The sequence below is a fragment of the Pholcus phalangioides genome, unplaced genomic scaffold (assembly GCF_987345545.1).
Source record: "Pholcus phalangioides strain wild (caught in Gottingen) unplaced genomic scaffold, Ppha-v1.0 ptg000032l_1, whole genome shotgun sequence".
Classification (NCBI taxonomy): domain Eukaryota; kingdom Metazoa; phylum Arthropoda; class Arachnida; order Araneae; family Pholcidae; genus Pholcus; species Pholcus phalangioides.
Window position 1 is genome coordinate 4,009,907 of NW_028301622.1, and position 13,424 is coordinate 4,023,330.

At 38.1% G+C, this 13,424-nt stretch overlaps 1 protein-coding gene across 4 annotated transcripts in view; it reads right to left on the reverse strand.

Annotated features, from left to right (window-relative positions):
- Positions 1–13,424, reverse strand: part of LOC149066799 (limulus clotting factor C-like) — a 58,749-nt gene that overhangs the window by 22,922 nt on the left and 22,403 nt on the right. For all 4 annotated transcript variants that reach the window (XM_089253199.1, XM_089253201.1, XM_089253200.1 and 1 more), the window contains exons 2-5: positions 10,748–10,901; positions 8,325–8,461; positions 5,555–5,702; positions 4,902–5,032 (exon numbers count right to left, since the gene is read on the reverse strand). In XM_089253199.1, coding sequence (XP_089109325.1) covers positions 4,902–5,032; positions 5,555–5,702; positions 8,325–8,461; positions 10,748–10,901 — 570 coding nt within the window. The remainder of the gene's footprint in view (positions 1–4,901; positions 5,033–5,554; positions 5,703–8,324; positions 8,462–10,747; positions 10,902–13,424) is intronic.

Consider the following 13,424-nt stretch of genomic DNA (forward strand, 5'->3'; position numbering starts at 1 on the left):
TCTCTTCATAACTCAAGCCCCGCGTGCCCATAAGGACATGCGTAGCTCTTCTCTGCACCCCTTCAACCAAGTCTATGTCACTCTGTAGGTATAGTCTCCAAAATCTTACAGCGTACTCCAGTCCAGGACGAACCAAACCTCGAAAGAGCGGAAGAGTTACTTTAGGAGAACGCGAAAGAGACCTTTTTGAAAATGAGCGCAAGCATTCTCTTCGCTTTTTTGACCACCGCTGAACAATGTTCAGAAAACCTAAGTCGCTCGTCATTGAGAATTCCCAAATCGGTGACCCTAGTTGCATCCGGGATAGTGACACCATTCAACTCGTAAGAGAACCGTGGGTTGTTCGAACCATCAACGCTAAACGTCATGCTCCATTCATTTGCCCATGCTGCAATCATGTTTAAGTTGGTCTGTAGCGTAGGCGGCTTGGAAGTCTGGGGGGGGGGGGTACGATGATGATGATGATGTCAATTCATATATACAATTATACATTAGATCAGTCGACTGCACTTTTGACGCTGGGGGGGGGGCATCGCCCCCCCCATGCCTCCCCCCGTATCTCCACCAATAGTCTGCAGTAACTCCCTATCGCTTTCATTCCCGATTACCCCCATTAGATTAACGTCATCTGGGAATTGGCTAGCAATCAAATCAATACCCTGATCGAGTTTATCGATAAAAAGTGAAAAAAGTATTGGGCCAAGGACACTTCCTTGCGGAACTCCACTTGTGACGCCTGTCCACCCAGAGAATTCCCCGTTTACCATAACTCATTGCAAACTTTCGCTTAACCACGATTCTATCCAATTCAGCAAGTTGCCCCCCCCCCCAATCCCAATCTTGTGCAAACGCTTCAAGAGTTTACCATGTTGGACCCGATCGAATGCCTTCTGAAAATCAAGGTAAACAACATCTAAATACAAATACAAATACAGCGCCACAACAGAAGAAATGCCCAACGAGGTGGCTGATAAAAAGATGCCCATAAAAATATGGTTGTCATATATTTCAAAAATACAGCAACCCAATTAAAAATGCAATTAACACAAATTATAAAAGATATATACACATGATAAAATATTATACAACGCCCATAAAGAATACTTATGGTTGTCTTATTCTAAGAATGGATAGCTTCTCGATTTACCCCAACATGTTTATCGTATTTCTTTTTAAACGTGTCAATCGTGTTACAATTTACTACCTCCGGGGGTAAGCTATTCCATGTATTAACAACCCTATTAGAGAAAAATTTCCTGCGACACCATAGCCTTGCATTGTCCCTCACCAATCGATACTGGTGTCCCCTTGTAAAAGCAGTCGATTGGCGGTGTTCTAAAAGTTCATGGTCCATCCTATCCACCCCATTCAAAATTTTGAACACTTCGATCATATCTCCTCGACACCTGCGTTCATCCAATGTAAACATATTCAAAAAATGAAGTCTCTCTTCATAACTCAAGCCCTGTGTGCCAATAAGGACACGCGTAACTCTTCTCTGCACCCCTTCAACTAAGTCTATGTCCCTCTGTTGGTATGGTCTCCAAAACCTTACAGCATACTCCAGTCCAGGACGAACTAAGCCTTGCAAAAGCGGAAGAATGAGTTTAGGAGAACGCGAAGAGACCTTTTTGAAAATGAAACCAAGCATTCTATTCGCTTTTTTTGACCACCGCTGAACAATGTTCAGAAAACCTAAGTCCCTCGTCAATGAGAATTCCCAAATCGGTGAACCTAGTTGCATCCGGGATAGTGACACCATTCAACTCGTAAGAGAACCGTGGGTTGTTCGAACCAAAATGAGCGACCATGCGCTAAACGTCATGCTCCATTCATTTGCCCATGCTTCAATCCTGTTTAAGTTGGTCTGGAGCAACGCCCTATCGCTTTCATTCCCGATTACCCCCATTAGCTTCACATCATCGGCGAACTTGCTAGTAATCCCATCGATACCCTGATCGAGTTTATCCATAAAACGTGAAAAAAGTATGGGGCCAAGGACACTTCCCTGAGGAACTCCACTTGTGACGTCTGTCCAACCAGAGAATTCCCCGTTCACCATAACTCGTTGCGACCTATCTCTTAAGCACGATTCTATACAATTCAGCAAGTTGACCCCAATTCCAATCTCGTGTAAACGCTTCAAGAGTTTGAGATGTTGGACCCGATCGAATGCCTTCTGGAAATCAAGGTAAACAACGTCGACATTTTTGCTCTTACCCAAAGCCTTAGTCACGTGATCATAGAAGCAAAGGAGGTTAGTTACACATGACTTCCCTATCCCGAACCCCATGCTGATTATCCGACAATACATTATTCTCGTCTATCCACTTCACAAACTGCCTTTTGATGATAATTTCCAAAATTTTCGAGAGGGAGCTCGTCAAACTCACTGGACGATAATCTGACATCACTTCTCTACTACCCTTCTTAAATATCGGAACAACGTTAGCCAGTTTCCAATCTCTTGGGGCTATACCCTCAGCAACACTACTCTTGTATATCTGTGCGACTGGCCCCAACAATTCATTAGCACATTCCCTGAGAACCCTGGGATAGACATCATCTGGTCCTGGTGCTTTGCTTGCACATACATTTCTAAGAAGATTTAGGACCTCCGCGTCTTCTACTTGAATATCGTTGAGGGTTTTATTACTCCATGCAACACCCGTACATCGAATATCATTATCTCCATTACAAACCGACGCGAAAAAGTCATTGAAAGCACTACACATTCCTACATTGCTCTCTACCCTAGAGCGTCCTATCGAGAGGGGGCCAACTGTCCCCTTACATCCATTATTGACGTATCGAAAAAATGATTTTGGGTCATAGCCAATGTTATCTGCCAACCAAGATTCAACTTCCTTTTTACTATCCCTTATCGCTTTCTTCAATAGTCTTATTTTATCAGTAAACAATGATAGGTCACCTCGTCCCCTTTTATACTCTCTGAATGCTCTTTTCTTTTCAAGGTAAAGGTTCCGCACGCTATCCGTGAACCATAGAGGGTGCGATGTACAAGCACGCTTTTTTCGAACAAAGGGTATGACGTCGTGCACAACAGAGGACAGCTTCGTACTAAATTCTTCCCATTGACTTACCACCCTTACTGATTCCAACCGGTCTTTGAAAACTTCCGCTAACCTTCTTCTCAAAACATCAAAGTTAGTTCTCCGAAAACAAGGAACCAGTCTTTTGTTATCAACCTTACCCGAGGAAAAGTTACAGTGAAGTCTGATGATACGATGATCACTGAAAGAAAACTCTTCCCCCACCGAAACATGTTCAACTAGATCCTCAGAACTAGTAAGAACTAAATCCAAAATAGCAGTACCCCTAGTGGCTTCTGATACATGCTGATACAAAAAATTTTCGAGCACCAACTTAAGAAAGTCTCTTTCATACTGATTTCCAGATGAAAGGTTCTCCCAATCAATACCTGGGTAATTGAAATCCCCTAGTATATATGAGAACCCTCTTTCGCTTACACACGTAGGAAATTTCATCATGCAATTTGGCAATGTAGTTTTGATCCCTATTCGGTGGATTGTAACAAACCCCAACAATAAGCTTATGACGTCTTTTGTTCTCAAGTTCAACCCATATGGTTTCAATATCACTTCTCTGCACGTTACACTCTCTAGCCTTCAAACAGGATTTCACGTATATCAACACTCCACCCCCTTTCCTATCAGATCTATTTCTCAAAAAAGTATCCTATCCTGAGATGTGTAAGAAAGATTCATCTCCAAGATTCTGTAATGGCTATAAGATCCAAGCCCTCCACAACTATCATAGTTCCTAAAAAATCTTTCTTATTACAAAAGCTCCTGGCATTTATTAACACGCATTTTAAATTGCCCGGTGATTTAGTGTCAATCCAGAAGCCATCCAAGTCAGAGGTGGGTAATTCCCCGTCAGTACTGTTGTGATTATCATTAACTAACCCGCATTCCCGACTACGTGGTCTGGGAGTAAAAAACCTGACCTAAGACTATCGTAAACCTCCCATACCCCCCTCTTATTTAGATGGATCCCATCCGAACGAAGCCACCTATCGGTAAATGCAGGAATCTGCAAGAACGTGACCCCAAGTGAGGTGCAAATGCCCTTCAAGCCTATATTGAATTGGTGGATCCTACTCCTATATCCTCTACTACCCCTTGGCAGCACTGGAATCACTGCCACATCTGAACCCCCCTCCCTAGCGGATAATAGTAAATCCCGGTACTGTGACAGAGACTCACTAATATTCGCTCCTACCTGATTTGTTCCCACCCACAGAATCACCCGCAAGGGCAACTTTCGGCGATGAAAAAGTCTCGAACGTTGTCAGTCTTCTCCCCAGGAAGACAACAGCGCTCGAAACCTCATTACCATTACCATCCCTACACACTCGGTTCCCAATTTCCCTAACCATAGAATCGCCGATGATTAAACCCCTATCACTATCCCCCTCTACCTCATCCACGACCACCCATTCGCCCTCTAAACTGTCGTTGTTCGTGGAGATTGCTTCTTCATCAACAGGTGGCTCGACGACCAGAGGCTCCGTTATAACCGGGCCCTTTAGCACCCTAACTCTTTCCCGTAAAGCTTCTCCTATCATCTACAATCTTACCCTTACCCAAAGCCTTCGTAACGTGATCATAGAAGCAGAGGAGGTTAGTCACACATGACTTCCCCTTCCTGAACCCATGCTGATTATCCGACAATACATTATTCTCGTCTATTCACTTCACAAACTGCCTTTTGATAATGATTTCCAAAATGTAGCATACCAGGGGATCTCTGCCTTCGAACCAAAGACAGTTACTTCTAACTGGTACCCATATTCTTTTATGCTGCCAATGTTATTTTATTACCCTCTGATTTGACTAACTCTAGTACATACATACGTTCACACAACGGAAATCCAACATCAACAGCATCCTCTTCCTCGTATAGGTCATCTTTTGAGCAATTTATGACTTTACGTCTCGTACCGTCATCAAACAGGTATCCATCGTTGCAATAGCCAATACAACTCCTATTGAAGCGAGAGAGAAAAATATAATCAAATTTATTTAGCTTTCACAGTATAACAACATGGCAATAAATCATTAAAACACATGCTCTCTCTGAACGGGGAAAACTATTAACTATTCATTCCACGGTGGTGTAAGAAAGATACGTATCGCACATTACGAAACAAGTTCCTGTGGCTTGAGGTATGCACATAACAAATAACAAATTTTATGTCCGTCTCGGGAACGTTGAAATACAATCAATAATATTTCAAGCACCCTTTTACTGCATCGAACCGATACCTTGACCATGACGAAACGCTCGAATGAGTCCCGTAAACGTTATTTTTAACCTTCGGTTGATTCTCTGACGCAACGACTAGTTTCATCTTGACGGACGTAAGCGAATATGAATGGCCAAAAACGTTAGAGGAAATTTACGTATTATTGTGGTGTACTTCATGGTCGATCTCATTAAAAGACGGTATTAATGACACTATAATGATTGTATCTGCAATTAATGTACGACACATGTAGATACTCACATGCCCCTGGTGAATATCCTGCACGAGATCTTTCCTGGTTTCGGAGGTTCGATGTTTGTGCATTTCAATGATTGACCGATTGGATTCGGAGCTTGTCTTTTGTGAATCAGTCTTTTTTCCTTGGACAGCCAGTCAACGCCGATGTTGTCTGCAAATATACGCGCATAAATCTTCATAGTTAATTTTTTTTTATCATCCTTTTGTGTCAAAGTCCATTGGTCACCACAAAATAATTCATCATTTGGGTTAACTCCATTCAAGCGGTTTTTAAATTTTCCTGATCCTTTTACTGTGGCATTATAACTGCATCAGTAGAAATCACTGAACATTCTAGAAGTTGCCACCTATTTTCAAGAAGAAAACATTTTTTCGATAGAACTTGAGCTGACAAATTCCCCCTTCTCCCAACAATGGAAATAATAATAAAATAAACCTTTTGTCTGTTAAATGTTTCTGACATATCAACAGCCAGGGTACTTTTGAAGCAAATTCAGATGATGATAATTGGTTTTAAACACTATACATTCGTTCCGATTTCTTTTTTTGAAGAAGATTTATGTTCCTGAATGTGTAAATAAATATTACATTACAGATAAGGATAGGATAACTACTTTTTGTTGACAAAGAGAAACGATTTCTACGATGAAGTAAATCTAGTAATAAAACTAAGCATTGTTTTCGACAAGTTAAATGCCCGTCCGGGCATGCAATTCCCTTTTTTAGATTCATCCATCCCTGCAAACAGCACCAATTTTAGAGAAAACCACCAGTTTTCTGGAGAAATAAGGTGGGAAAATTATGCTACTTTCACATTCTAGCGCTAACGCCCATATAACCAGGGTGAAACTCAACACATGGAGGGCCATCCAGTCAGGATCCCGAACGCTTGCATGACGAGATCTGGTGCTGTTTTGCGAGAGTAAGTATGTACGTGTAAGCTGTTACCTTCAACTTATTAAGAGGCCCGGGAAACATGAAAGTGATGACGAATCAATTATTTATGAGTTGATGTAACTTTAGGCGACTGCCTGCCTTCAAATGACAAACTTCGCAAAAATTTTGAATGTTTGTGAGTGTTTGTGTTCATTTGAACGTGCAGTTATTCTAGAATTCTTAAGGTATCCAAATACCTTTCTTGCCACTTTTCTATAAAATGGTACGGTAGTGGATTTTTAATAATATTGTTTTGATAGAAATTTCCAAAAATGATGAAAACAGTAATAAATTTTGTACTACCTATGACATTTTCCGTGAAAAAGTCATTTTTATGACAAATCTTAAGCAAAATTCATATAATATTGCAATCACAATTGCAAAAAAGTTTTGTGACTGGAATGATTTGTTGATTTCACAGCACCTTCAGCAAGTAATGGCACAGGTAATGAATCAAAATTTAAAGGATTGTATGGTGTGCGCATAAGTTACACTCAAATGTTTTAATGTATGTGCGAATTTTTTTAAATTTAATTTACTATATCGTGTTTAATTCACCGTAATTAGACAAATATATAAGACAGACTTTAGATTTTAGTTCATAACCTTAACAATATAAAGCAGAATAACATATCAAAATTTTTGTAATGATACAATGAATAGATTTTTATGAATCATGTTTCAAACTCAGGTAAAATGTCAAAAATAGCATTCTTTGTTAAACGCGCTGTTTTAATTCACTGTTCACTTGTATGTAAAAACTCAACACTAAAGTGCATGTAACTTCAGTTCTAAGCGTCATATAAACCAAACAAGGTCGGTTTGGGGAACAAAAAATAGGGCTTTCATAGAAAAAAAAGGAATAAAAAATGGAAATCTATATATTTTCGTCAAAAAATGACGTTTTCAACGTAGTCGGACACCTTAAAACTGTTTCATTTTTATCCCTACAATATCTAAAAACAAAGTTATTGTAAATAAAGTAAACGAATTTAGTCTGAAAATGAAGTATTTGAATGCGTTTTCTGAAGATTTATGTTTTTTTTTGCTTTTTCACTTCACGAAAAACCTGATTTCAAGCATTTCTCAAAGTATTATATTTTATGGGTATTGTACAATATTTAATCGTGTATATATATTGTTTTTAGGCTTTATAATAGCGTTTTTGATTGGGTGTTGCTGTATTTTAGAAATATATGACATCCATATTCGTTATGGGCATCTTTTTCCTCAGCTACCTCGTTGGGCATTTTTCCTGTTGTGGCCTTGTATTTGTATTATTATCTCTATAAAACTTTCCTACTGTGTTTTAAACAACTCTGGCTGTGACATGAACTAAAGACTAATCGATATGTTTGAAATTTTTGACTTACATGATTTTGGATTGAGCATATGAAGTATTTTTTTACGAAAAATACCTCAAAAAAGTTTTCATAATATTACAAAACTTTTGATTCAGTGCACAGAAGAATGCTATAGCAATAATTTACAATAATATCCGTGTGAAGAACACGCTGATACAAACACAGTAGTTTTTAGTGTACAACGTCTAGCAGAAGAACTGAAAATATGCTAATTTTGCATATAAAATTAGCACAATAATCTTTTTTTTTTATGCCAAAATATTCATAAAATAGTATTTTCTTAATCTCATACCATATCCAAAACCGAAACTACATTCGTTTTACCCAGAACGACATTTTCTTCGAAAAAAAATTACCCGGAAAGACAGGCAGTAATTTTTGTTTTAGTTCTATATCTGCTAGAAATCAAGGTTTTTGTGGTTAACCTGTATACAGTTCTTTCTAAATTTGTGAATATTGGTTATAAATGATACCTTTCTTGGGATATTTCTTGATGACGATACGGAAAATTCTATCGTCTCTGCGGCAAGCGTCGAACATCATCAAAGTGTGACGGAAACTCTCCCATGAAACGCATTCGCCGCAATCATCACGGTAGCCTTCCGTACAGCTGCGAATGAATTGATTATGTCGTGATTATGCAGAAGTTACTGTTTACAAATTTTTTTGATCATTTCAAAAATGATTATTTTTTATTTCTGTCTGTGATTTAGGCCGACAGACTAGTCACGACCCAGGCTCTGTCCCTCCAGGGATATAAGCCTTTTACCCTTGCGGGTTGCTGTGATTTAGGCCGGCATTACACTATAAAAGTTTGATAAAAGTTCGTTTATAAAACTTTAAAAATGCAACCAATAGGCGGATCAGTTAAGTTCGCTCTAATGTAACAGATGTGCTTATTGGTTACATTTTTCAAGTTTTATAAAAGAATTTTTTCAAAGTTTTATAGTGTAATACCGGCCTTAGAGAGTTTATTTGAGGTAAAGAGCCGTCGTCGATCAGAGTTCATTTTTTTCACTGTTTCCCAACGCTTGCGGTTGACATCATGAGGTGTCTAAGGCTGAGATTACACTATAAATGTTTTAGAAAAGTTCTTTTATACAACTTGAAAAATGCAACCAATAAGATCATCAGTTGCATTTGCTCGAATGTAATCAATATGCTTATTGGTTGGATTTTTCAAGTTTTATAAAAGTGCTCTTATCAAACTTTTGTACAAGCTAGTATGCAAGGGGACCCGGGTTCGATTCCCGGAGGAGACAAATCACTTTTCTTTCCGAATATTAGTTTCGGCATAACATCCAGAAAATTCTTTTTCTCAGTATTTCATACAAGATTTTCGTAAAACTTGAAAAATCCAACGAATAAGCGTATCGTTTACATTCGGGAAAATGCAACCGATGATCTCATTGGGTTTTTCAAGTTTTGTAAAAGATCTTTTATCAAACATTTACAGTGTAATTCCAGTTTAAAATGTACTAAAACGTACGGATGCTCTAAACTCAAAAGACACACCTGTCCACAATCAGGGCAAAGCGGTACTTTTCACAATATGAAAAAAACCAGAAATCGATGAAATATCAGTCTATCAGCAGTTGAAAAGTCTTAGACTTGTAGCTAGAAACAAATCTGCCAATGCAGTATTCAGCAATACAACTGGGTGATATATTCACCGACAGGGTTTAAAATATAGTCGCAATTTTTGTATAGGCGATGGACACAAATTGGTTAAAAACCTGAATTTAACCAATCCATGTAGATTTTCTATCTAAAAATTGTGGCTATAGTTCAAACCCTGTAGGTGAATACCTACATTAACGTAACGACATCTGGTCATCTTTCGTTTCCGTGTCCCAACTTCAAAACGAACTTAATCTTCTCCCTCTGTCTCCACTCTTCGTCTCATTTCTCGATTAACCCTGTTATATATGATTCCCCATGGTCATCTCAACTTCTGGTATCTTAGCCAAACTATCCTACATCTCGATAGGAAAACTCGCCATTCCCCTTATAATGAAAGACAATTTTGCTTCCACTGACTTCTTTAGATACAGCTTCTTTCCATCTCTCCTAGTATTTTTCTCACTAATTTCTGAAATTGCTTATTTCAAAAATTATTTATTCCACTTATTCTGAGTTTTCATCAACTTTCTAGCATTATTCCTTTCATTTATAGAATTATTTCTTCCATTATAGAATTATTTCTTCCATTATAGAATTATTTCTTCCATTATAGAATTATTTCTTCCATTATAGAATTATTTCTTCCATTATAGAATTATTTCTTCCATTATAGAATTATTTCTTCAATTATTTCTTCCATTTATAGAATTATTTCTTCCATTTATAGAATTATTTCTTCCATTATTATTTCTTTCATTTATTCTAGAATTGTTTCTTTCATCAGTTCCGAAATTGTTTCTGTCATTAATTCAAGAATTAATCGTTTTTTAATGTTTTCAACCATTTTCTGAAAATGATCGGAGGGCCACAACAAACAGCTCCGAGAGCCAAATGTGACCCGCGGAACCATACGTTGAAGAACCCCCTTGATTTGAATCATTTGAAAGAAAAGGTTTCAAAGTTCCTCCTGTTTTTACGTCCATCTATTTTACTTCCATTCTTTGTAACCATCTCTCCCCATCCATTACAAATAACTTGATAATAAATGTTATATTGGCATCCTCCATGTCACTAAAGGTGCGCATGTAGAAATATTGTAGAAACTATAGAAACCTTTTCCCCTTTCAAAAATTATTTAAGCCATTTATCAAAATAGGTCAGGACTTCTGGTCCATCCTGTATTATTTATGGGCTAAAGCTATGTCAGAATCCGTCATGTGAAGAGATCAATCACAAAAAAAATTATATATGATGTACATCGGCAAATGCTCACACGTTAGCAGTCAATACAACAGATTCCGTAGAGTTACCACATGATGTCCTGATGTGACGGCTGTTGCAGTTACGGACGGCGTTGGCGATGTCATTGATGTAGCCGGCATTGGTACCGTGGAGGCAGAACAGCAAAAGAAATGCCAAGAATCCACCTTCGAGAAAACAATACATACCAATTCCATTAAATGAAGTCTATGCTCAATGTGATAAATATACAGTATATACAGATTGAATCATTTCATTGATATCTTCAACTGTGTTCTCAATCTTTTTGCAACTGCAGACCTCCTAACCAGATGGAGAGATATAAGCAGGTGGTCAAAGAAGGCCTAGACCATGATGGAAAATTTTCGTGCATGTGTTGTGAACCTAACGTCAGGTTTATTTCTGTGTAATTCTTCTTATAGTGAATGAAGTTTAATGATTGACTAATTGTATTATTGTAGAGCTCTCTCTCTCGCTCTCTCTGTGTGTGTGTGTGGTGCTTACAACTGCAGACCGGTTAAAGTAGTTGACAAATCTGAAGGACCAACAAATATAAAACAATTTTTAATTTTTGTTCGCCTTTATTGTTTTTAATATATACAGTCGAATCCCGTTATAACAACTTCGAAGAGACCGGAGAAATCACTTCGTTAAAAGGAAATTTCGTTATAAAGGAATTCCAAGTCTTTGCATTGTTCTTATGTTAACTTACTTGGTGGATTAGAAAAGAATGTCCGTTAAAACGAAACTTTCACTTTTACGGTATTCGTTAAAACGGGATTCGACTGTATAAATGATCTCTCTGAAACCCTCAACTGCACCAATAGATTTTTTTTGCTGATGACTGTGTAATCTACCGCGCAATTAATCATCAATCTTATCAAGAAACTCTCCAACGTAATCTTGTTTCCATCTCAGATTGGTGCTATGTTGGCATATGCCTATCAACATATCTAAAACAGTTTTCATGAGTGAAACTCGTAAAACTCTTCCCCTTGAATTCTCATACTCGATCAATAACGTAACCATATCCCAAGTTTCTCAATTTGGGAGTCATAATCTCGGCTGATCTCTCCGTTGGAATAATCATATCGATTATTGCCTACCAGAAATGTCTCAACAAACTTTTCCCTCTGTCGCAACCTCAAACATTCTACTCGAGACGTCCAACTTCTCTGCTGCCAAATTTATATTTCTCCCGTTCTTTCTCATGCAGTTGAGGTCTGGGACACCCAGACCTCTAGTGACATCGACAAACTTGAATCTATCCAAAATAAATCCACCCGCTTTATTCACGACTGCTGGTCATCTTTTTAGTTCAGTTTCCGATCCTAAATTCGAACTAAGGCCCCTTTCACACGGAGCGGATGCGGGTCCGCATACTCTTTCACACGAGCACTAAAGATGCGGACGAATCGCCTGCATCTTTAGTTTGAAATTCGTGCATAAAGACTATTTTTTTCGCAACTTTTTGTAATTATTTTTTTCCTTCACCCCCGATTCAGTGCCCATAGGCAGCCTAGAGCCATTCTTTGGTGGTTTAATCTAGAGTTCAATAGAATATGGGAATAAAGATGTCTTCATTCCGATCCTCACAAGTATTCGATGGGAGAAAATGTCTTCAAATATTTTCAAGAGATATATATATATATACCTATAAGCTTACCAGTTGCATTTACTCGAATGTAACCTATGATCTTTATTGCTTGGAATTTTTTTAAGTTGTATGAAAGGGATTTTATCAAACTTTTATGGTTTCTTAATGTAATCTGATTACACAGTATGATTGCAGTTTAAAAGTTTTGTAGAAGCTGTTTCATAAAACGTGAAAAATTCAAATGAAAGGCCTCTTTTAATCTCCACCCACTCGCTACTCACCGACTTATCTCCTGCTTAGCCACGCTTTACGAAATTATTCATGGTAATTTAAATTTCAATACATCCGGTATTTTGTCTAGGCCTTCCGATGTTTCCAATAGACTTGACCACCCCAAAAAATTAAAACCAATTTTTGCCTCTACAGATTGTTTTAAATTCAGTTTCTCTCCCAATACCATAATTGAATGGAACAAACTATCCTCTACTATTGTTAACTCCCCACGATCTCCGATTTCTTGTCAAATGTTTCAAAGCATATGTGTACAAATCTACCGCGTCCTCTTGTATAGGTCTTGGGCCAACAATATTGAATAAATAAATTAATTAATTTGCGGAGCTACCAGAAATAAATAATTTGGAAGAAATTATTTGAGAACCGAAAAAACTAAAGAAATCAAAAATTATATAAATACACTGCTGGCCACCGTAAATGCAACACCCTGAAGGAAGCATGCAAATAATATGAAATTTACAACATGCATTAGCGGAGGTGAGATATGCAAATGATTAGAATTTCAGCGCAGACGCACATCACGCGTGCCTGTGGCGCCACTTCAAAGCGCTATTTAAGGCTTGGAGATTTCGACGATTTGAAGTACGGCAATTGTGTTTTTCTTGTGGTTTTTTCAAAAAAACGATCAATTATGCCTCGTAGAAAACTTTTGATCAAGTATCCAAGTTCGACAGAGGAAGGATAGTGGCCTACCGAGATTGTGGATTATCTTTCAGGGAAATCGGTAGTCGTGTTGGACGAAACCAAACAACTGTAATGCGGATATGTGATCGTTGGATGCAGGAGGGTACGACGGACC